General features: G+C 35.2%; 1 protein-coding gene and 1 long non-coding RNA gene across 5 annotated transcripts in view; one reads left to right on the plus strand and one right to left on the minus strand.

Annotated features, from left to right (window-relative positions):
* The first annotated feature begins 6 nt into the window (after positions 1 to 6).
* VTI1A (vesicle transport through interaction with t-SNAREs 1A) overlaps positions 7 to 26,232 on the plus strand; it is a 227,356-nt gene continuing 201,130 nt past the window's right edge. For all 4 annotated transcript variants that reach the window (XM_034440119.3, XM_034440117.3, XM_034440120.3 and 1 more), the window contains exons 1-3: positions 7 to 316; positions 1,391 to 1,449; positions 11,060 to 11,170. In XM_034440119.3, coding sequence (XP_034296010.1) covers positions 223 to 316; positions 1,391 to 1,449; positions 11,060 to 11,170 — 264 coding nt within the window. In that variant the 5' untranslated portion in view covers positions 7 to 222. The remainder of the gene's footprint in view (positions 317 to 1,390; positions 1,450 to 11,059; positions 11,171 to 26,232) is intronic.
* Positions 7,346 to 11,104, minus strand: LOC117678714 (uncharacterized). The gene is made up of 2 exons (XR_004595100.3): positions 11,020 to 11,104; positions 7,346 to 7,933 (listed from the first exon to the last, which is right to left on the minus strand). It is a non-coding gene; the product is annotated as an uncharacterized LOC117678714 (long non-coding RNA).

Here is a 26,232-nt window from a genome sequence, read left to right on the forward strand (position 1 = left end):
AAAAGCACCCGGGAAGACCTTGTCCGTGGGACTCAATCCGGAAGTCTCCGGCGGTGACAGGAGGAGCTTTATAGCGGCTGTAGTTGAGAGTTTTGGTGTTTCGGCGGCTCGCGTAAAGCGAGGATTGCTTCCTTTGCTTCCGTCAACGGCGGGCAGTTTGGCTGCTTGGAGATTGAAGTCTAGTTTTTTTTTTCTTTCTTTCTTGCTGCTGCTGCTGCCATCATGTCCTCTGATTTCGAGGGCTACGAGCAAGACTTTTCGGTTCTTACCGCTGAGATCACGAACCGCATCGGAAAAATCCCCAAGTTGATTGGAGGTGAGTGATAGTGGGTGGGTGGCAGCCCTCTGCATCTCCCCAGCCGATGTCACGACCTGCTGCCTACCTGTCACGACTGTGGTCCTTTCGTGCCTTGATGATGTAATTAGCCTGATCATCTAAGGAAGAATCCTGCTGCTGATCTTTTTAACCCCAGGATTCTGTTTCTCACAGTCGAGATACATATGGGATGCCTACCAAGGAGGACGGCTCCTCCTCAGATGATAAATGGGATGGCTTCCTGGGATGGCCTTTTCTTTAATCCCCTGTGGTTTGTCTTGCCCTGGCTTAGCTAAGGTTGCAGATCCTATGACTCAGCCTGCTCTGAGATATTACAGGACCTGAACTGGATAGGATGGTTTCTTGTGAAAAACTTGTTGGGTTTTGAAGTTACCCTTCATGAGCCTCTCTAGAGGCAATGTATTTGTACAGAACTTGAGACAAAACACATACTGGTTGAAACAGGGAGTAGTGTAGGAGAAAAATGGGATTTTAGAACATGTTGGAAACCAATCTATGTTATATCCTTTTGGGTATTACTTTGAAGTTTAGATCACTTTGTTATTTTTTGTTCCAATTTCCCTTCATGATTACAGTTTTACTTCACATGAATAGAAATCTATGCTTTAGAAATAGAGTTTAAGCTAAAGATTCAAAGTGAGCAACGATGCCATCACAGACTGTCTTGTCAAATGCACGATTAACAATTACCTAGTGTCAAACACGAAATATGTACACAAAGGAGAGAAGCCCTTATTATGTCCTTAAACTTGCAACTTTCTAGTGGCTTTATGGATATAGCCAGGCAATTTTCTGGAAATAGTGCGGCCATGCAATTTTCTTATAAACAGTATCATTTGCCATGGCTTTCTTTTGGAATGTCTTTCAACTTCCCAGACTCAGCCTATAACTGTGCAATTTTATGTCAGTCTTCCACAAACTACTAGCTTAACTCAATCCTTTGCTTCCAAGTTCTGCCAAAATTGGCCAGATTTCAGTAGTGCCAAGTCTTTACTAAGTATGGCTCTGAGAATAGAAATATTATTCAACTAAACATCTATTATTTTGTTTTAGATGAGAAGAGACAGTTGGTTTCAAGTGTGGAAAAGCAGTTGGAGGAAGCAAGAGAGTTGGTAAGTTGTGGAAATAGTGTATTAAATTGTGGATACTAAAGGACCGAGACTGGGAAGAGTTTTTCCTGCATGTCTTGATAACCTTGTTAGTCTATTTGGTACCCCAAAATTAGTAGTTTGATAGCATCTTTTCAGACTAACACATTTTTATTTAAAAAAATTGCTTTCATGGACTGGGTGCATGATGGTTCAGTGGTTAAAAGACACTGAGCTTATTGGCTGGAAAGCTGAATGCCTGGGTTCGAAACTTGAGTGCCATGCAACAGGGTGAGCTCCTGTTACTTACCCCAGTTCCTGGCCACCTAGCACTTTGAAAGCATGCAAATGCAAGTAGGTAAAGAGGTACCACTTTGGTGGGAAGGTAACAGCATTCTGTGCACCTTGATATACAGTCATGCTGGCACATGACCACAGACATGTCTTCAGACAATGCTGCTTCCTTCGGTAAGTATGGAGATGAACACTGCTCCCTTGAAATGGACATGACTGGAGATGAGAAAACTTTACCTTTACTTTTACAATAACTACTTTATTGTAACTTCTTAAAATTCTTTATGTTTGTTAAGTCTTTCTGAAATAATTGAGATCTTCAGTTTCAGGTTTCAGATGGTTTCAGCTATTCCAGGTCTTTAAAAGCACATTTTAAAGACATTACCATTATTAATCAATAAGGTACTTGTAATTATCTTATGTGTAACCTTCGCCTGCATAAACCCCCTGTCTTCATTTCCCTTCTCCCTGTAGCATCCCAATTGGAAACTTGGACTCTGTGCACCTGATGAAGTGAGCTATGACTCATAAAAAACTTAATAAAATAACATTTGTTAATCTGAAAAGATATTATCAAACTCCTCCAGATTATTGTATGCCTTGGAAGCTGATAGCTAGAATCAGCAAACAAAAAACCAAACAGGAATAGGGAAGATTTGTGAAGAAATTGGTAAATTTGGGGAGCTTATTTAAGGAGGTTTATTTGCATAATTGGATAAGATTATTAGGTCTTTAGGACTCAGTGGGATGTGTCTGCTTGTTTTCTGAGAACACAGTTTGAACTGAAGGCCTTACAGATGCAAATGGATCATTTATCAGATAATGAACGAGTGGATGGAGTAGCATTGCTTCAGCTAGTTTAGTCCCAAATAGCACTTTTTAGAAGAAAGTTTATGACCTAGAGGACAAACAGATTGTTTACAATTTGTTGTTTACAATTTTTACAGATTGTTTAATCTTTTACACGTGTTACAAATTGTGGCATTTCAGAGTTTGCAACATAGATGGCAAACATACAGGAAGAATCTTGTGAGAATGATACACAGTGACTTCTGTTTTCTACAGATTAGCATTATAGTTAAATTATTTAAGGAAGAGTTAACAATTGTGTGGGGTTAACATGGCTCACTTTCTGTAAAAATATAAAATAAGGGCTATCATTTAAGTGGAAGAATTTATAAAGAAGGAGACCAAGTTACTAATTAAAATGAAATCAAGGAAGATGTGCTTTCCGGTATATTATATAATGTGTACGTTGTCTGGCTTCTTATCAGTTGAGCATGGATTGGGGGTTTATGTTCAGTCCAGTGAACTGACTCTCAGAGATCAAGTCAATTTCTTGAAATCCAAGATTGCTGTACTGGAGATGCTTAGATACAGTCAAAGAGGTATTAAGACACGGGTGTCAAATTTGCAATGTCACGTGATGTATCATGACTTTTCCTCCCCTTCGCTAAACTGGGGGTGGGCGTGTCCAGCGCATGACGCATCCAGCCCGTGGGCCACCAGTTTGACACCCCTGTATTAAGAGATCTTTCTAGGCGGAAGTAGTAATTAGTGCTACTCCCAGTATAATAGCTCCTTTGCCTTCAAAAAGAAGAAGAGTATTGTTTGCAGGATGAGGGAGATGTTCCTGTAGAAGTGACAAATCCCTTGGTGATGAATTCACATCAACTTACAGTCATCACACCTTTATCTCTTCTCATCTTGATTACTACAATGTGATCTATATGGGGGCTGCCCTTGAAAAATGTTTGGAAACTTCAGTTATTCAGAATGTAGTGCAAGCTGTGCTGGTTTTGAGAAGGCTTCTGGGTGCTGATTATCATCTTTTAAACCATATGTGGTACACGATGGGTATGTTCTGAATGCCCTTAGTGCAGTATCTTCCCTGGTGCAGTGCAGTGTTTTTAATTGTATTTATTGTCTTGTATTATTAGCTGCCTACAATTATTTGCTTGAAGTGGTAGTGGGGTTATATAAATTTCCTATGTAAGTGAATAATGACAGAATAATGAAGGGCTATCAGTCTTGAAAACTCAGTTTTACATTTTGGTTGGGAGCAGTATGTTTCCAAATACTTTTTTGCAGGAGGACATCATTGAGAAAAAAAGTAAATCTAGCACTCATTGTTTGAACAGCTGAAAGGCATCTGGTTGGCTGCTATGACAAAATTTATTTTATTATTAAATTTATATGCTGCCCTTCTCCCTGACAGGGTAATTATCTATCTATCTATCTATCTATCTATCTATCTATCTATCTATCTATCTATCGTCTATGCTGTAGACCAGGGATGTCAAACTCGATCACATCGCGGGCCATATCGTGACATCAGGATTTTTTTGCCTTTGCGGAGCTGGGGTGGTGTGGCCTGCATGGGCCATATCTGGCCCACGGGCTGCCAGGTTGATAGGCCTGCTCTAGACTATACTATACTAAAGTATGGCCTGATCTAACAGGCTTATTTTCATGTTCTTATTGTAGCCACATAACCGCTGAGCCGTATTATGCTTAAATTTAACTTTCTTGTCCAAACCAGTCAATGGTTTTAACAGTTCAGTATCAATAGTTTGTTTCTTGCTCAACTGATTGAGGGAAGCCTCCCTATGTCAGAGACTTTTCTGTAATTGTGTGTCATTGGTAAGTCTCAGATTCATACAGTGTTAACAGATGTATTGTGCAAGCATGCCGTTAAGTGATTCTAAGGTGATGCTTATCTTTATTAGGGATGGACAATAGTGGTAATTCAAAGTCATGGGCAAGCTAGTGAGATTAAAGAGAAACATATTATTTTTGAAAGGATAGATGTATAGGTACCTTTTACAGTATGTGTTGCTTTTTCATTCATATTTGTAGCTCAGGATTGAGATGAGTGGTCCTTTGTGCTCTGAGCTTGGTTGTATTTATTTTATTTTTATTAATTTATATCCTGCTTTATTATTTTAACAAATAACTCAAGGCAGTGAACACATACAAGCCACCTTACTCCTCCTATTTTCCCCACAACAACAACCCTATGAGGAGAGTTGGGCTGAGAATGATTATTTCAAGGTCACCCAACTGGCTTTCATGGCTAAAGTATGTCTGTAATCTTGTTGCTGGTATCCTTAAGACTTATATTGACTGTTTCCCTATGACTATCATTAAGTGTTGTACCTTATGATTCTTGACGAATGTATCTTTCTTTTATGTACTCTGAGAGCGTATGCACCAAGACAAATTCCTTGTGTGTCCAATCACACTTGGCCAATAAAGAATTCTATTTCTATTTCTATTCTATTCTATTCTATTCTATTCTATTCTATTCTATTCTATTCTATTCTATTCTATTCTATTCTATTCTATTCTTACTCTTACTCTTACTCTTACTCTTACTCTTACTCTTACTCTTACTCTTACTCTTACTCTTACTCTTACTCTTACTCTATTCTAAGGTAGGACTAGAACTCACCGTCTCCCAGTTTCTAGCCTGTGCCTTAATCACTAGACCAAACTGGCTTTCTATTTATTCAAAGGCCCAAATAGATAACATCATCTGTGCACTGATATGCTATATCAATGATAGCACCGATGATGTTATCTAATTTGGGAAATTAAACATCTGCATAAATACAACCAAGCTCAGAGAGTATCAGGGATCCCTCATTTCAACCCAGAGCTACAAATATTCTCCTTCATTGGTACAACTGTTATTTTTTGACTATCCCCTATCTCATTTTCCCTATTTCATTTTCCAGAAATTCTGTACTCAATATTTCTTCTTCTTTTCTCTCCATATGTTTTCTTTTTATGTGCGCCTATCCTTTTATCAGCTATGCCATAAGCCTGTCAGCATTTATTTCTCTGTTAATTTTCATTTTCTTCATTATGCACGTTCTGTATGCCACCATCTGTTAACTTTTCATGGGGTGCTCAGCTTGGTTTTCTATGTTGGTATCATTCTTTCATTTCTATTTAACTGAGTATATGAATTGAACTTAGAACTTTGCCCCTTGCTAGAATTGTAAAATATAAGCCATTATAGAACATAGTTCTTGTACCAGTTAGATCTGTGTTCTGATATAAACTTGTACATGGTAATTCATTAATGAAAACACGGTTATCTTTTGTCAGCTGCTTAATTTAATCAGAGGTCTACAGTTTTTATAGTCTTTTAAAACTCAGGGTTGCCAACACACTGTCCTTCCACTTATCACTGGTATCATATTTTGACTCAATAGTGAACTCTCTTTGCTTCCTTTTTTAGCACTAATGGAATAGGTAGGAATTGTTGCTGATTGAATGCTGCATGGCCTAAGAAGTCATTGTCAACTTCTGTTGTCCCACAATGAGAAGAATTTACTGGATTATAAACCTGAGAATTAGGAGGAAAGCTGCATATATTTATTGAATTTCTGAAGTATCCTTAGACAAAATCAAAAGTACTCCATATCTGAAACTGCCCTTTCTAGCTCCTTAGTTCTATTCTATACTAAGGTTTCCAAAAGAACATGATTTCATAGCAGTCAAACTAATGAAGTTCATAGCAGTCAAACTAATGAAGTGCTTCTTTTCCTGTCCTGTTTTCCTGCCAAGGTTGGCAGGAAAGCAGCAGTTTGTCTTGCTTAGCAGAGAGAGATTGTGCAACAATAACAATGCTAAAAAATGAGCAGATTAAAATATTTCCAAATACAAACTGATAAAGTCTTGACCCATGACACAGCAGATTTAACTGTGATTAAATCTGCTGCTTTTAAAAAGGTGTGGATAATTGATGTGCCAATACCAGGAGACAGTAGAGTAGAAGACAAAGAATTGGAGACAATCACAAAGTATTAAGATCTGAAAATCAAAATTAAAAGATTATGGCATATACGGGGTCTGATGGTTCCCGTTGTTAGCAGGACACTAGGTGCCATGTCAAAAAATCATAGCTGGCACTTAGAAAATATACACATTAGCAACATTTCCATCTGTCAATTACAAAGGCCATGCTGCTTGGATCCGCACATGTACTACGCAGATACATTGTGATATCCTAGCTTCTTGGGAAGAACTCAATGCCTATGAAGGCTAACACAGCTAAACACAACCTGGCAGTTGTGATTTCATATTTTTATGTATATAATCATTTATTAGATTTATATGCTGCCTGACTGTCGCTGACTTTGACTGCTCACAGCAATTAAATTATAATAAAAATCAGGAAACATAAAAAGTAAAAATAAAAGATGGCAAGTGCAATAAAGTGAGGGAGTCTCTCTGTTCCTTGCTGAAGGCCCGATTGAAAGACTAGGTGTACATGATTCACCAACACCAGCAGAGTGAGGACCATCCAGATCTCAAGGGCAGATACTACTACAGAGCAGGTACATTCTGGGATCCTGAGAGATCTATTGTTTAATCCAAGGAATCCAGAGCATGCCAGCTCTTCAGTATCGAATCGGACAGGAAACATGGGACCTTAGGAAACCAGGCTCTATATAATTTAGGGTTTTATAGGTAATAACCAGAATTTTGACTTGCATCCAGAAGCGAACTGGCAACTAGTACCGCATGTGAAGCAGTGATCCCTCCCTCAAAATATCAATTGATGTATTAATTTCCTTCTGGGGCCCTCTAATGAACAACCTTCAAAGTCATATTTTCAGATTTTTTTTTTATTAGAGTTGTAAATAAAGAAAGTTTCTCACAAGAAGGATTCTTATAATCAATTTCAAAGTGTTAATTCAAGTCCATATGAACACTTAATACTTCTAAAACTTTCTAAGATCAATATTTTAATTACTCTTTTGCTGTATAATCCATTTTTTTTTAATTCTACAAAACCTTACACTCATACTTAAGATTTTTTTCTTAAAGGATTAAAGAAAAAAATCACCCAGTGAACATAATAAAACTTGCAGATCTAAAGGTTCTCAATCTTTAAAAAAACAATACAAAAGTAAAATACGAAGTGATTAAGAAGTGAGGTTCAATCCAACTTTCAGTCTGTAAAGCCTACATTGATGAGTATGAGTTCAGCAAACTGTTGCAAATCTCACCTGCTTGGAAACTGATTGCAAATAACTCATAAAAACCAGCTGTCCAGAGCACTTACGGACAATCTCAGAATCGCATCTTTTTCCAGAAAGATTTTGGCAGTTCAGATCCACCTAACAGTTGCCATTTTCAGTTATAATGTCTTCCAGTCTTCAGACATCAGTTCATCATTTCCTCACTGGAAATCAAACTATAATGCAGTTTTAGATTAGTAAAGTGTGTTTCTTTATAATTTAGAAGTAAGCATTAGCATGGCTTTATTATATAAATGAAAAACAAAAAGGTTACATTACATTTTAGCAAACAAATTGAAGACAGTTGTATAACAGGATAAACCCCTCCATCTTGTTAATGTAAACATGCATGCTGCTTTCTTAACTCTACATTACATGACTCCTTAATTAAAGTAAGTGTTTTTTCTAGATTTAAGTGTGATTATGAAGCACTTATCACATGTGGTTGGCATTAATTAGAATTTAAAGCTGTGCTTGGTAATTATCTGCATATTGTGGCAGTTCAGCAGAGGATGCAACATCTAGCAGCATAATTTGTAAGAAGTTCCTCTGAAAAGCCCCATTATAGTGCCATTGGCATAGTATTTATGCATATGGCACAGTACATATGGTGAAAGCCCTATAGGAACCCAAAGTATAGATTCACAGCTTCATATATAAGTAGTTGCTATCTTACAACTGGTCACTTAACAATCATTCAAAATTATGATAGAGTCCCCAAAGGCTACCTATGATCCGGTTTCAAAGTTACGGTGGCTGCAGCACCCAGCAATCATTTGCCCTTACGACCAACCATAGGGATACTGCAGCACTCACTCACACACACACCCTTAGAGTTGTCATGCAACTTGCTGGGCTTTTTGTAATTTATTCTTCTAGGTCAGGGGTGTCAAACTGGCGGCCCGTGGGCCAGATGCATCATGCTCAGGCCACGCCCACCCCAGCTCTGCGAATGGGAAAAACGTCCCAAAATGTCACATGATGGCAAAGTGACATGGCGAATTTGACACCTGTGTTTTAGTTTGTGACTCTGCTGTTAGCAAAACCTCCACTTGAATCCAACTAAGTAAGAAAATATTAAATCCCAGGAGCAATGTTATACATAACTATAACTCTGAAATTATTTAGCTTGATGTGATATGGCATCCTACTCAATATGATTTAGCTTTACCATGAACCATGTTACTATGGGTTGATTAATATATCATAGTTTTAAAGTCCTGAGTTAGCATTATATATAACTGTGGTTAGTCTACATATTAGGATATTGGACACATTTTGACTATTAACCACAAGATAACAAGCATATAAATTTGATAAATAAAATAAAGGAAATAAACAATTCTAAACTGTTACAAACTTAACATTTATTTTTATATGTGAAGCAAAAATAAAATACACAAAAGTAACATAATCATAAAACAAAAAGGGTTTATAAGACTAAAGATCTGACAAAATTTTAGCATTTAAATAATCAAAGACAGTTGAAGAAATTTATGTGCTGTCCTTGGTTCTGTCTGAGCTTGGTTGTTTTCTTGCGGACATTTCATTAGCCAACTAAGTAGCATCCTCAGTGCTAGAAGGGAGTGGGGTTTGCTCACTGTGTATATACAAGTGGCTTGCCCTTTCACTGTTGGGAGTGTTCTTGGTAGTTCTTTGACTAGACTGTTGTTTACCATTTTGATTGTTTGATAGTTCCTTGAGTTCCACAATATCCCAATTCTGCCAACTCAGACAATTTGGAGAAAAGGTTTTTTGAATGAAATATTTTATTTACCTGAATTTCTTCTATCACAAAGCAAATATGTGTTTCTTGTAGCTACACTTATATTATTTCAATACAGGATGGATAGTTTTAACTATAATAAAATCATTTACCATTATAAGATTGAAATTCTGTTCTGTAAATTAATCCACAGAATGGAGAAATAAGTTTAAAAGTTAAATGTATTAGTTTTTGCAAATTCTTTGTTTTCAGTTAAACAAAAACTTAGTTGCTTTTAGTTTTTGATTTAATGAATGGTTATAATTAAATAGTTTTCAGATGTGTCAGGGTTCCGACGGATGCCCTAATTAAATCATGAATCTCGAGCTAAGCTTCTAAAGAAATCCAGTTATTTATTAGGAGCTTCATGTCGGCAAATTCCCAAGTGAAGCCAGCTCTGATCCTACGTAATATATGCTCCAATTATGACCCTGTTTCCCTCCCCCCCAGGGAGTCAATCACATTTGCCAATGGAGCAATTTCACGGGTTGTAGAGGTCACTCCCCTTCAGCTGCTGTAGGTGACCCTGGGATACAGCCTTGAGAGAGATAATCATGGAATGTGCATCTGTCTTTGGCTACTGTGGCATTTTGCCGGTTTCCTATCCCCCCTGGCCTATGGCAACTCGAGAGCAGGCCAGGATGCTTTGCGAGTTTGACAAGATGTTCATTTGACAACAAACAAATATATGTCTGTGAGACCATTGTAGAGCTAATTAAGCAAGTACATTTTTCTGAGGGCTCACATATGGAATTAATACAATCCCTCAGATGATATGGTTAGAAAAACTAATAAGATAGTGATGCCATAGGAAATCATTCATTACATCCATCATAATATATACTCTATATATGCTAACATACAACACTGACTGTATGCTAAAATGTTGATTTATAAGATAAAATGATCACTTGCTTGGGCAAGAAACTGGATGAATATTCAAAATGGATAAAGAATATGCCCATTGTCTACCAGAACATGTCCATACTGACCACAGGGTTAACCTGCTTGAAAAACAAAAAGACCAAGACAGGTTTTTCAATCAGTGACAGAACTTGAATTTGTCAGCAAATATGATTTTGATAAATTCATTGGAACTAATTGGGACACTGGCCTGTTATATTATAGATGTTGAGAAACCATTTCATAAACAGTGGTAAACTTGTGTTTGTTATAATGATAGGCTATTGCTGTGAATGCATATGGATGCCGTAGACTATCTTGCAACTAGTAATAATTCTTGTATTTTATAATCTGATGGATTCATTTCTTTTTGAAGAATGTCTATGCCTACTTTGTAGATTTGTTAGTGATTTGGTTCACATATCAAACATAATGTGTTTTGCTTTTAACTTAGCTGTTGTGTGTAGTCAGACATTATGGTTTCAAATTCATAGCTTAGTATGATTATATGCATAATTGTTCAAGTTATATTTAAAAATTCTTATTTCTTGGATAATTTATTTTTCAGATTCAAATCCAATTATAGTATCTTACTTTTTCATTTCTTTTTTCTGTTCATAATTTTAAACATTAGTTGGAACAAATGGAACTTGAAGTGCGTGAAATCCCTCCACAGAGCCGAGCCATGTACAGCAGTAGAATGAAGAGCTACAAGCAAGAAATGGAAAAACTTGACACAGATTTTGTGAGTTAATTTATCTATGGAATTTTGAAAGAGGATTTATGAAGTATCTGTTATATAAGCATCATCATTCTTCACTCTATAACATTTGACTGCTTCATGTATGATAGAAACACAAAAAATAACAATTACATTAATTAAATTATTTATTGAATTTTATTGTAGATCTATTTTTGTCTAGGATCAGAAGTTTCCTCATATAAATATAAATACAACCCTATGATTTTTTTTACATAACTTGTTCATATGCACTATTATTAATAATGGGTATATAGATTACAGAAATACTCAGCTGTCAGGGTTGCAACTGATGCCCTAATGAAATCATGACACACAAGCCAAGCTTCAAAAGAAATCCAGTCATTTATTAGGAGCTTCATGTCGGCACGAACCAAGTGAAACCAACTCTGGCCTCACTTAATTCGTGCCTTGGCTCTGACCCTATTTCCCCCGCCCCCTAAGGTGTGTCATCAGTCACATTCTCCAATGAAGCAATTTTGCAGGTTGTAGAAGTCACTCCCTCCAGTCACTGTGGGTCACCCTGGAGATGACCTTGATGTTGCTGTGCTTTGTTTTGACTGAAATGCAAGTTCCTCAATGCAGCTGCGATGCTCGATTCCCCATCCCCCTTCCTATGGCAACTTGGGAGCAGGTCAGGAATGCTTCGCAAGTTGACATTAGCATTATATTTGAGCCAATTACCCACTTTTCTATCTTTATTATTTTAGGAAAATAATTATTATTTAGGAACATAAGAAGTGAACCTTGCTTGTATACTGGTCTCTTCCCTGGGTTTTGCGTGATTTTTTTTAATACAGTACAGAACTATTATTCTTAATGGTATAATTAAATATAGCTTTCAAAAATCTATTTAATAAAAAATAAGAACCTAAATAAAAATCTTATTTATTAGATAATGGAGATAATTTATATTTAAATTAACACTTCATATTTTATAGCCTATAAAATTAAATAAAAGCTATTTCATCAAGCATTCAATAATTTTATTTAACCAAACATTTGTCTACTTGGCTGGTGGGAATCAATCAGTTTCCATCAGCCAAGCTTTCAGTTAAGTTTCCTATTTCTCAAACTGTGCTAATGAAGTAACTGATACAACATTGAGGCTGAAACATGGCAAGGGATGTTATCCACTTCTATATTTAGGAGAGTGAAGCAACAGTGTTTTATGGAATCTCCATTCTTTCAAGATTGCAACTGCATTTCAGGATGCATTTCAAGAGAATTCATTTGTCAGTTCCAAATGTAATTTTAAGCATACAGCCAATACCAAAGTCTAAGATCTAAGCAAAATATAATTTTAAATAGTACAAGTAATCATTTGAGTTACAAGTAGCTCTTCCGGATTGTTTCTATAATATTCTGAAACTTAAGTTGTGAATAACTGTAGAGATTTTTGTTATCCAAAAATATGAAGAAAACTCTAAAGTTGGATTTCAGAAATATGATTGTGACTTGCAATATGAATCATAAATGTGGTACAGTAAATGAAGGCAGCCACAACAATATAGAGCTATATATAAAAGGCTATACAGTATTTGTGACATCATAATTTATAAAAAAGGAAAGAGAAGAGGAACTAGCAAACAACATTTTGATAGTGTTCAGAAAATGAATAGTAATTAATGCAGAGATGTTCTTGTAATCTTAGAACTCTGAGTCATTTGAGTAAGCCGGACAAAGATATTACAATCAGATTAAAGAAAGGGCTGCTTTATACTGTGTGCACTTCTAGAATTACTACTGCATGATTTACTTATTACCAATGGGGGTGATTTCAGATGTCACTAGAGAGGACAAAAATACCAATAGCTACTACAGAATGATATTGATTGTTGCTTGGGCATACAAATAGAGAAGGATGGAGTCAGATTCACAGACTGTTTATGGGCTTTCTGTTGTGGACAATGTAGGCCTTGGCATAATCTGTCACTGCTGTTGTTATGTTTTTAATTTTGGGTATTATCCTGTCTTTTGTTTTAGAAAGTGATTTTAGTCATTACTATTATTGCCTGGAGAAAATAATAATCAGATTCAAGAGAGCTATGCCGTAGTTTGTAATTTATCAATGTCTAGTTTATACAGGTGAAAGGATTACATATTCTAATACTTTTCTTAATTCAGATCTTCTGCCACTGTGCTTGGCTGAAATTTCCTCCTAGAAGAGATAAAACTCAGGTGTTAAATTTTGTTATCTATTACTTTTTTCGTGCACTTACAGCAAGAGCCAGTTACATAGAACAATGTAACATTTTTCCTGTCTTAATTTACCATTCACTTTGTTCAAAGTGTGGTTAAATATTTATACTGACAGTCTTGACCAATTATTGTCATTTAGTTTAACATGGTATAGTATGTCTCATACTTGTTTTTTAGATTTGCCATGTATTCCAGGCTTCTACTGTAACACTAGCAAGATGTGAAGGTTACAATAATCATTCAAACAAGTCACTCTATTTATGATTACATAAAATCATACTGAAAAACAGCCAGTTAGTCCAATTTCTATGCAATATAACTAACCATTTGAATTATGAAATCACAAATGGTCCTCAGTAAGACAGTGTAGGTGATCTGTAATTGTACTTACAAGAGACATCATATGGCTTAATATAGTGGTGGGTTTCTACCGGTTTGTCCCAGTTGTGGCGAACTAGTAGTGGCGGTGGTGGGGGGCTCCGGGCATGCGGAGAAGGTTCTGCGCATGCACAGAAGCGCCGTGAGCGAGCGAAGCGAGTTCCGAACTGGTAGCAAAGGTAAGTAGAACCCACTACTGGCTTAATAGCCATGTTAATTTTACAAAACAAAGCAAGCACAAAAGAGAATACACAGATAGTCCTTGACATCGAACACAATTGAGCCCAAAATTTCCATTACTAAGCAAGATGAGTGTTAAGTGAGTTTTGTACCATTTTATGACCTTACTTGCTTTATTTGACTTATTTACTTGACATATTTACTTATCATTGAATGAATAACTGCAGTTGTTGAGTTAGTAATATGGTTGTTAAGGGAATCTGGCTTCCCCATTGACTTTGCTTGTGAGAAAATGGCAAAAAGTGATCACATGACTGCAACTGTCATAAATACGCGTCAGTTGCCAAGCTGAAACTGTCGTGTGAAAAACAATTGCAAGCCATTTTTTTCAGTGCCTTTGTAACTTCAAACGATCACTAACTGAATGTTGTAAGTTGAAGACTATCTGTTTTCGGCTATATGTTTCAAACCCTGTATGTAAGTTTTATTGTAAATTCTTATATTCTCTGTTGAAGGAACAATAAAAACAGTATTTTATTGATATTATTTTGCTTCATCTTTTTAGACTTTTGAGAAGTATGTTAACAAGTTGATACTGACAGATTTATCAGGATTGACAGGATTTACTGAAGGTATTATACAATTTGTGAGTGTGAAGTTTATAGTTAAGCACATTTTTAAACTGTCAGTTTTAAATAGCAGGAAAAGTTAACTAATTTTCTGTATACAGTTAGCTCTATCTTGTGGTCAAACATGGAATTGCAGTATGTGATTATGTTGGCAGAAAAAAATAGCTAAATAATCTTAAAACCAATATTAACAGCCAGGAGTTACTCTGGTAAGAGCATTCTTTTCCTTCCTGCCCTTTCCCCGAAAAACCAGTATTCATGATTTTCAGAAGCCAGACATTTTAAGAAGCAGTAACACACACACACACACACACATATTTTTGACTAATTGAAATGGTTTGTCAAGTTTTCTAAGTATAACTCTTCACACTTTAATTCTTTTTTACTATGTACCAATAGTCTAAATTTTTGTGGCCAAGATTTATAGCCCTAGATAATGTGTAGTTAGTGCATTTGTTAGCAAAAAAAAAAAAAAAGTTTTATTTTAGAGCTATAAAACTAGACCTGCAAAAATAACTCACCTGTTACTGTAATCAATGTCCTACCTATTCCTAAAGTATAGGCAATGTAAGTTTTCCTTTTAGTAGCCATATTGAAATTATAAGTTTATAACTTTAAAAGGCCATATTATGTAGGAATACCTATGTACCAAAGAATTAGGGAAATGGAGACTAAAACATATGAAGAAAGGTTGCAAGAATGGGGTATGTCTAATCTAATGAAAAGAAGGACTAGGGTAGACATGATAGCAGTGTTTTAATATTTGAGGGGCTGCCACAAAGAAAAGGGGATCAATCTATTTTTCAAAGCACCAGAAACAATGGATGGAAACTAAACAAGGAGAGAAACAACCTAAAACTAAGAAGAAATTTCCTAAGGATAAGAACAATTAACTAGTGGGATGGTTTGCCTTCAGAAATTGTGGCTGTCCCATTACTGGACGCTTTAAGAAGAGACTGGGCAGCTATTTGTCTGAAATGGCATTGGTCTCATTCTCAAGCAGGTGGGTTGGACTGAAAAACCTCCAAGGTCGCTTCAAACTTAGTTTTTCTGTGTTCAGAGCCAGCCCTGCAAATAGATAATGTGCTTTGCTGCAAAAGGAAGTCTACTTTTTAAATTCTGAAAAGTAATTAATGGTATAATGTTCTGCTAAAATGCTCTGGTACACTCTTTTACACTTTTAGTTTAAAAAAAGTAAACAAAAGTATATTGAAAGGTTTTGGTGAAAGAGGAATTGAAATACATTTACAATTATTGATATTACCATTGCTGCGCTTTGTATAACTTTTTATACAGATATATTTCATACCAAGGAAAGAAAAGCTGAAATGACAAAGCAAAGCCATTTTTGAAGAAGCCTCACTCAACCAGGGATGTACATGTATGGTTTTGGTGTCTCATCATTGGACATCATATTTTAGGGTCTGGAATTAGTGTGTGAACCAAATTGCTCTTCATTTTTGTGATATAGCATAACTACAATGGAAAAAGTTCTGTTATTCTGGCTTGAGAACAGGAAAATGCTAATTTTATAATAACATTTGAAGAAAGACATTCAGAGAGTATGCAAAAATGATTAACACTCTATGGCAGTGATGGCTAACCTTTTTGACATTGCGTACTGGGGGAGTGGTGGGGGAGGTTCACGTGCGCGCACATGCCTACACCCATAATTTTATGCATCCCACGCATGTGCGCACCAGCCCCCCTCCCCCCTACTCCTGGCATACGATGACCCATTAGGCCCATTTTTCTTTCTCACATGCATCTGGGGAGGGTGAAAACAGCCTTCCCCACCCTCTCGGAGGCCGTCCAGAGGCTCAAATGGCCCGTTTCCCAACTTCTGCTTGGACAGGAAGTGACTTTTTTGCTGTCCCCAGCCTCCAGCGCCTCTCTAGGAGTTCCCCACCCCACCCAGGCCCTCCGGAGGCAGGAAACAGCATGTTTCCCTACTGCTGGTGGGCCCAGAAGGCCTGAAAATCAGCTGGCCGGCACGCGCATGCGTACCAGAGCTGAACTGGCATGCCAGGCAACATGGCTCCATGTGCCACCTGTGACACGCCTGCCATAGGTTCGCCATCATGGCTCTATGGTATAAAATATCAGCACTTAGGAGTCATATTGTAGTCTGTTTAAAACCTTGTAGATTCTACTGGGGCTTTCATTCAGTGTCTTGTTTTCACTTACATTACCTGAAGTGAGGACTTCTTAATGGTCTAACATTGAGGCATTGAGAGATAGTCTTATTTATTAAGTACTTTGTTGGTGATACTTCAACCAAAGTTCACATTTTGATTGAGTAGTATTCTACAATGAAGTCTTGTCACAACAAATGGATGAAAAGGTTTAACTATTTATATTGTGTTGTGATAAAAAGCTTAAATGAAGAATCCCTAACAAAATTTCCTTCTATTTAGGAGTTTGTACTTGGGTAATCAAAGAGTCTGAGAAACAAAAGCTTTGCTTCCAGTAATGGTCTGAGAAGAGAAGGTGAAGATGAATGGACAGTTATATAAGACTTCACACCAGAGCTTGGAGTAAATCAGAGGTCTCCATTCATTTATCTCTTATGTCTTGGCAGCAGACCCAGATATGAATTGACTACATTAGAAACTATTGCAGACAAGAATGACATGCTAAACACAACTGATTGGTTATTTAGATATGTATGTATTTATGTATTAAATTTTTATACTGCCCAATATAAACTGTCATTTGGTGCCTCATAGTAACAGAACAAAATGTAGTAACATTTTCAAGGAATATATAAGATAAATACACTAAAAAGATCTGGTGTCAGGTTCCCAAAGCCCTTCAGAAAAACTCTCTTTTGAACATTTTCTGGAAGGCAGATAATGTTGGAGACCAATGTATTTCTGATGAAAGGCCATTCCAAAGAGCTAGTCCCATCATATAAAAATGTTTTTCATGCTGAAAAACTGTCCTAATTTTCTGAAACTGAGCACAAACAATTGGAAATGATATACTTTGGAACCAGAGGGATGTGGTCCTGTAGATAACTTAATGCAACGATATAAAGAGCTCTACAAGTTAAAGTACCACTACTTTAAATTCAACCCAATAATGTATAAACTTATAAGAAGTTGATGCACATCCCCTGAAACATAACACATGTCTATCAGCAAGTACCTGTGAACATCAAGGTTACTGCCTTTTATATCTATTGAAACATTTGGGTGTTCTTTAAAAGTAGCCCATGTAGAATACTTTGTAGTAGTATAATCATATGGTGATGAAAGCATAAACCTTTGCAGTCAGGTCTTAATCTCCCAAGTAAGGCTGCAACTGGTATGCCTGTAGAGCCCATATAGTCAGACAGACCACTAAAGCTTGCAAAGACCTAGTGTCCTCCATTTTGTTGTGTAACCTTTGGAGAAGACTTTCTGTTTTTAATTTTTTGTTCACTTTCTTCCTCTACTTTTCAGCCTGGAGTCAAAGTAAAATGGATAGAGGTTGGAGAGCAGAGGGAGAGTTAGTTTTAGCACCTAACTGTGGTGACGGTGGGGGGAAGGTTAACAAATCTGTCTCTCGCAGCTTTTTTTATTCTGTTTATTTAACTAATGTGGCTTTTTTGGGGGGGGGGGGATTAATCAAGGAAAAGTTTAGGAAACTCATCCTGAAGCTGTCTTTTATGTGAGGGCTGCCTTCCCAAAGCCTAGCTAGAGGTAGGAGAGCTTTGCAGTCTCCCAATGGCCAGATGATTGGCGGTGAGCTGATCGGCTCAGAAAGTTCTGAAAGCAGCCACCATTTCTGCAAGGGAGGCATGGGGAGCATAAGAGGAAGAGAGGAAGAGAGGATAAGAGGAAGAGAGATGGGGCCACGCTCCAGCATCTCTGTGGTCTGTCATAAGGGTGAATGATGTGGTGATACTTCAGCTGTGGTAACTTTGAAACAGGGTCATATATAATTTTGGGATGTTGGTCATAACTTTGAACTTTCATTAAATGTCCTGTCATTTCTCAAGGACTACCTGTACTTCCTTTTCTTATGTCAGGAGGCACATAATACCAATTTTCCAGACAAAGGATAAGACACATCAGACTCAATAGAGGAATATATTTTTAGTTCAGGGTTGAAATGAGGGCTCCTTAGTGCTTTCTGAGCTTGGTTGTTTTCTTGCAGATGATTCATTGCCCCAAATTAATTTATAGTGCACTGGGTATATGAGAGGCTAAGGGAAAATGCAATCAGATCTTCCAAACTCTTATTACTATAGCATATATCTATATCTATAGTTGCACTCAAACTTGTGGCATTCTGTTCTTGGTGTGGCCTTGGTGTATTTTAAGCCGGGTTGGCTTAAGAAGAAATTTTAAAATTTTAAAATTTTAAAATCCTTTTAATTAGTCTGCGATTTTTAATTTTTTGGGCCAAATTTTATATATATTTTTAAATGTTTTAATATTTGTATTCTATGTTTTTTATCTTGGCTGTACACCGCCCTGAGTCCTCAGGGAGAAGGGCGGTATATAAATTCGAAATTAAATTAAATTAAATTAAATTAAATTTTGAAGGACTGACATTAATCTTGAAAGCATTATTGTGTTTTCCCTTTTCTTCCTCAGAAGTTGGAAACAGCCAGCTGAATTTCTTCGTAATGTTTTCTTTCTTACCAGGTTTAAACATATTTTTATACATGTGTACATATAAAGTCAACAAAATTCCACTGCTCCATGCACTGATGATCTTATTTAACCTGGTCATAAAACATATTCAGGAAGAGAAATAAGTTTAGAGAACACTCAAAACTCAATAATTCAACCTCAAGTTACATGTCTTTCACTATGGATCTCAACAAAGAATTTGCTAAAACTCTCTTTAACATACTGATAAGCAAGCTAGTTAAGGGACAGATTGCATTACAATTAAGTGGATACAGATCTAGCTGGCAAACCATAGAATTTTTCAAATATTTGCAAGAATTCTTTATCTTATCACTCCAAAATGAAAGACATGAAGGAATAATGGATTTAAATTACAAGAAAACAAATTTCAGTTGAAGGTTGGAAAATCTTCCTGAGAATAAAAGCAGTTGGACAGTTGGACCAGTTATCTGGAGATGGTGGTTCCCATACACAGTATATTTTGAAATGGACAGCCAACTCTCTGGGATGCTGCAATTTAGATTAAGCAGACTGTTGGGCTGAACAGTCTAATGATCTTAGGAGAAATTGAGCCAATAAAGATAACCAGCTAAAATTCAGTGGTATATCCAAATTCCTGGAAATTATTCTTTTGCACAAGTAAATTTCTTCTTTTTCAGTGTACTTACAACAGAAAACAGTTACGTCTAAAACTCATCATGATGAAGAGATCTCATAAAGAATATGAAAGACAATTTAGCAGTCTTAATTAATAATTAACCTCTGAGGTTATAGATGTTTTAATCAAGATTCCTGAAAGACAGTTTCAGATTAAGCTCATATTTTGTTCTTAAAAATTCACCAGTCCTGTACTGGCTTTCTTCTGGATCTTAAAGATTCTTGCTGTGTGCCAAGCTGCTGAGTTATTGAGGAAACATTAAATAAATTTAAAAAAGAAAGTGAAGTTTGTTAAGTCATACTGCACTCAACCAAATGATATTCCCCACTGTAAATTTCTTTTAGAAATTTGAATATTTCAGGGGCTTGGATCATACATCATTTTGTCATCATTTATTTTATCTATGACTTGTTGAATAAATGAAATGATTTCACTGCTCCTTTTAGACTAGAGTAAAACATAAATAATGGCTTCCAAGCTGCAAAAGCTGAGTCCATATATCACGAACAAACCATAATACGGTCCCTGGTGACACAGTTGTTAAAATGTAGTATTGCAGGCAAATTCTTCTCACAGCCGGGACTTTGATCCTGATGTGGGCTTGAGGTCGACTCAGTCTTCCATCCTTTTAAGGTCAGTAAAATGAGGACCCACATTGTTGGGGCAATGTGCTGACTCCGTAAACTGCTCAGAGAGTGCTGTAAAGCAGTAGAGAGCTGTATATAAGTCTATATGCTATCGCTATTGCTTCATAGCATTATATTTTAATTCAGCCAAGGGTAATGGGAAATTTGGTTCCACTAAAAACTCAAGAGTTGGCAAAATCTACCTGATTGATTGATTGATTTTGTTTTGTGGTTTTGCTTTTGTTTTACAAAGACTGGTTGAGTACAGAAAGTGGAGGATGAATAAAGACCCAAGGAAACAGTGAAAAAATAGTTCCTCTGCTTTGGAACATTTTAAAGTATAATCAGCAAAATTAAGCAATGCATCATGACATCACATTTTATGACTGCATCACTTAGTGATGGAAATTCTGGTCCCAACTCTCATCCCAACCGCCATCCCAACTGCCACCTGTGGATTCCCTCTATATGCCTAGTGATTTGAAAATTCCTTGTAGGTTTGTATAGACTAGGAAAAATTACAAAAAGTAAATAATAAGGGTAAGTGCTTTCTTGATAATATTCTTTGAGATACAGATACCTATTTGATTAGTCTTTTCATCTGATTACATTATTAATCTTCCTGATCCAGTGGAATTTTAATTCTGAACTTGTCCAAGCAATATATTCTGTTGAACCTTGACTACAGTCTTTCATGAGATTTCATGAGATCCATCTCTATAGACAAATAGGTAAACTGTTTTAAGGGCTACAGCAAAAATATTTTTTTTTAAACTAAAAATCTAGCTGCCAATTGAAGAATTACTTCACTTTGACTTTTATGTTCACTTTTGAAAATTGTGAGTACCTGAGCATCATTATCAGTTTATATAGAATAAAACAAGAAATAAAAACTTGTTTCATCCTTTCGTGGTGTCACTAAGTCCTACAGAGCTATCAGAATAGATGAATTAGTGCATGTGACAGAAGAATAGCAAAATAATAAAAACATAAATATATTTTCACATCAGTTTTTTAAAAAACTTTTACTGGAGTTTAGTCTTTTCTCCAAAGTCAATGATTCAAATTTGGACTGCATGCAAAGAAGATTTATTGTTAAAAGGGGGAAATTTAAAATTAAAGAATTACAAAGCTATCTTTTTATCTTGATTTTTAAATAACAACACTAGATGGCACTGTTTGTTTGCAAAGTGAGTTAAGAGCTTGGGTTTTTGTGTGTGTGGTAGTAAATGAAATTATTATTTCATGAATAAAATATTTCTGGTGGGATTTGCATTTCTATATTGGCTGAAGATACTGTGTTGAATGTTTTATTAACCAGCCCAGTGCAACTGTCAGCCTATTAAAGAGATCCAATGGACCCTGTTTAGCTAAATAAACTAAGTAAATCCAATTCATCAAATTGTGTTCCTGGCTGTTTATTTTCCATTCTTTTGATGTACAGTTTATTTTAAGTTAGAGCCACACAGATTTAAAAATTAATGGGAAAATAGAATTTAGTGTTTGGAACATGAAGAAACTAATTGTCCCAGAAAAAAAAGAATAGCTTTTCTTCTAAGATGAAATTTTTTTGAAAAAATGAACTTCTCTACTGAGATGATTATGTATCCTATGCAATAATCAGTTTAAAAAAAATAACTTTTATAAAAATCAGATAGAACCCAAATATTCTGGAAATCACCGCACATAGTTAAACATTCTTGCAAAACTTAATATCTTCAAAAAAAAAATCTCTATCCTACTTTGCAAAATGATGGGATGATTTACTTAAAATGTTAACAATTGAGTCTTTGAATCTATTCATAATTTTAAGAATATAATTACAGATTTGGATGAAAATCTTTACTTTGTTTTCTCTCACAACAATCCTGGTATATTACTATTCTCATTTTATTATAAGAATTTAAACAATAGAAGTTTTCTTTTAGTGGAGTTTGTCTCTTGAAGATTTCATGGCGATATCTAGGCACTTTCCTTGATAATTTTCTTGGTTGCCATTACCTTTTTCTGGGATGATTTACCTGTTTAGCCTGTACCCCTGGAATTCACTGTATGATCACACTTAAATCATTCCCATATTTAGGAATGCAGAACTCATATACATCTAAATTGTTGCCAGCAAATTCAGTTTGCAGGCAAGGAAACACTAGTTTGGTACTTATAAAAATGTGTAATCTATTAGCTTTTGGAACTAACCAATGAACTTTAGAACTAACATCAGCCATATGGCAAAGAGAATAATTTGATGGCCATAATGAGTTATCTGGTTTTTTTTTAATTCCATTTGAATATTAATTGGCATATTAAAGCTGCAGTGACTTTCGTTTATTTCTTTGTGAAATTTGATTTGAAGCTTGAATAGAAAGGAGAGTCATGTCATCATTATTTCTTTATGCTTTTGATTCAGATTCAGTACTATTATTTGTCTGATCTAATGTTCGTGTCAATTTGAACATGTTTGTTTAGATACCATAATGTTGTCAGTGAGAGTTGATATAATCATATATATGGACTTACTGAATCACGTAGCCAATTGGACAAAATATTTTAGGGGAAGAGTTCACATTTTGAAATCACAGTGGAAAAGAGCAAAAACATAAGCTTAGTTTGTATAAATTAGATCAATTTATCCATCAATTGATAGATAAGATCATTGCCTAATCAAGTTTCTGTTGGAACTAAAACAATGCACTGAGGGCAATAATTTTGCAGGGCAAGGATAGAGTTAAAACTGCTCACAAAATTCACCTCCCCCCATTGACCCAGTTATAAGTGATAATTTTATGATTGATGAGGAAGGGATTCTTTCTTTTTTGATTGTTATAGTTATTCTTAATTGTCATAAGAATTTATTTATTCGATTACATTATATAGCAATAGAAAGCATCAGGCCTTTAGTAATGCAAGACCTATTTTAAATTCTCTTTTGATACAGATTCTCTCTTGGTGAATTAAAGTATCAACAGAAGGGTTTGCTTTGCTGATAACTTATTAAAGTGATATCTGAATAAGGGGTGTGTGTGTGTGTGTGTGTGTGTTTAATTTGAGTCAACAAAATGAATTGATAGAATACACTTGTATTTGATTTACTCTCTTGAACCACATTAGCAATGAATGTTTTCATAGACTAAAGAGTTTGGAAAAATGGTGAGAAAATATATTTTAAAAATATAGTATGAGAAATATATTGCACATTTGATCTTGCTCTTTCTACTTTGATTTTGTCTATCCACTTTGTGTATGGATGTACTTGATTTTGACATCTTTAAAAACTGACTCTGAGGAGTTGCTGTCTTATATATTTCTCACATTTATAAGGTCGCCTATCTTACAGAAAGCAACTCTGGGCAATGTAGAACAACCAATAAAACAAATATGCACAATAATTATAAAAATATAAAAGTATTATTAAAAATAAGCATTAAAAATCAAAAATGTACAAACCACCTGGAGAAAGTAAGAAAATGTCTCTGGTTCGCTGAGGCCCAGGCCTGGTGACAGAGCCAGGTATTGAGGTGGATTGAAGACAAGGATGGAACCCACTTAACTTCAGTGAGGAGTTAAAGTATACATCTGTTATTTATTTATATTTTAAGTGGGTTTAACATAATACTGTTTTTAGTTACACGAATCCTTAATATTCTGGATTTTAAGCAGAATCTGTAAAATTGTTATTTTAATATTATTATTATGACATAGTGCCTTCTACTTAAGACATGCAGATATACCAGCAAAGCAGAAATAATGTGCTTGTATGCTGTTCTGCTTGTCTTGTATATTAGTTACTTGAGATGGAAATTTAAAACATATGCATTCTAACTGATTTACATGCTGTATTTCCCATACATAGTTAGAATTACATGCTATGCTACTGTTTCTACTGGTACATTTGCACTAATGATTGAACTTATGTTTCTTATGGAATATATACATAATTTAGTTGTTTTGACCAATGCATCCCAGAAAACATTGCCCCATATTGTTTCATTATAACATTCTTGTCAAATTAAAACAAGAGACTGTAAATTTACTCAGACTAACCAGTTTCATGACTGGGTCTTAAGGAAGAATTAGTTTCTTAAATTCAGCAATCCAAAATCTACTGTATATTGAGATTTGTGAAAACTGAACTCCAATGTGGTGCAAGCAATCTTCTGTTAACACAAAAAGATTTTTCTCTTCTGTTTTCTGTCCTACAACAGTGGGTACTCCCTAAACTTCACCCAATCTTTCAGAAGACCAATTTACAGACCAATTTTTGCCATGAAATTACATTTTTATACAGAAGTACAGCTGGAGTACTTTTATTCAGCTAAGGCTGTCCTTATACAGTACATATTAATATTAACATGGGTGTTATCATTGTGCTAAACACTTATGGTACTTGGATTTTGGGGATGAATGTTATCCTGTGTTATATAAACAGTCTACTAGAATAAACTATATAGTGGAAGCTTAAGTTTACCTGGATAAAATGAAATTAATTATGAAAACAGTGAAATCTAATACACTGTATTTCAAGGTAGTTTTTTCTACATAAACTTCAATGTTGGCCGTATGAACTCACTGTATGTTATTTCTGAAATATGATGCCTAGAACTGAGTTATAATTTACAGAATATTTCATTATTTAAATTATTTCAAACAAATTAATTGTTAAAATAAATAGTACATGCTATTTTGTATTCAATTTAATATCTGACTGTATAATTGAAAATGGTAGTTTTCAAACTAAAAAATAACAACTTTAATTTAAAGTTGCAACCACAACACAATACATAAAAGTGAAAGTTTTAATTGAAGACTAGTATTGTTTACAAAAAAATGGAAATGGATTCTTCATTTTTAATATGTTGAAGAATAAAGCGTATCTTCCAATTTTGTTTTCAAAGATATTGCTTATTTGATCATTATCTTTTCCTTGGTAACTGAAGTGTTAGGTTGTTCTTCAATATCAGTCCAAAAAGGAAAACATGTAACTTATCTATTGACAAAAAAAGTAGATAAATCTAATTTCATGTGGAAATTGCAGAATATTTTAATAAGTTTTTGACATTTTTCTGTAGTCTTTATTTACCTTATCAATACCCGTGTTGACATATGACTGTCATTTCTTTAAATTAAGCTAAACCAATAAATTATACATGTTGTGTTTACACCTGATGAAAGCTGACGTTTTGGAGAAGTGTTAAAATATACTGACAGTTCTTGTTCGTAAGCTCCTTTGGTAAATATGTAGATGACATCTTTAGATATTGTTTGTATATGGGCTCATAGGCAGGAAGTCTTGACATTGTAACAAATGCAAATGCCAACCCCATAATTTACCATTCCTCTGTTGGAAGATATGTTACTTTTAAATTACATGCTTCAAAAACTTTTAAAAGTTTGTTAAGGTGTTATCATTGATTTTTCATGTGTTTAGAAAATAGTGCAGAAACAAGAACAAATTTGCACTTAAGAGCATCTCTTTAGGACTCCTATTTAAATCACTGTAGTGCTTCAATATTACTCCCTCTCTATCTAATTCTGCTTCTTATCTGAAAAATCTTTTTGTGTTTTGTTCAGTGGATCTGTGCTTCCTAGAAATGTGTACTTTAGAACTACAAACACACATAGGTTTCTCTCTCTCTCTCTCTCTCTCTCTAAGGATTGTGCTGGAGAAGTTTTCTGAATATACTATAACTAAAATTATACTAAATGTCCTAAATCCATTAGTTATGAACTTATTGTCATAAGTTCCTTAATT

Source organism: Pantherophis guttatus, chromosome 6 (genome assembly GCF_059756535.1).
Source record: "Pantherophis guttatus breed Tessera chromosome 6, ASM5975653v1, whole genome shotgun sequence".
In the NCBI taxonomy this organism is placed as follows: Eukaryota; Metazoa; Chordata; class Lepidosauria; order Squamata; family Colubridae; genus Pantherophis; species Pantherophis guttatus.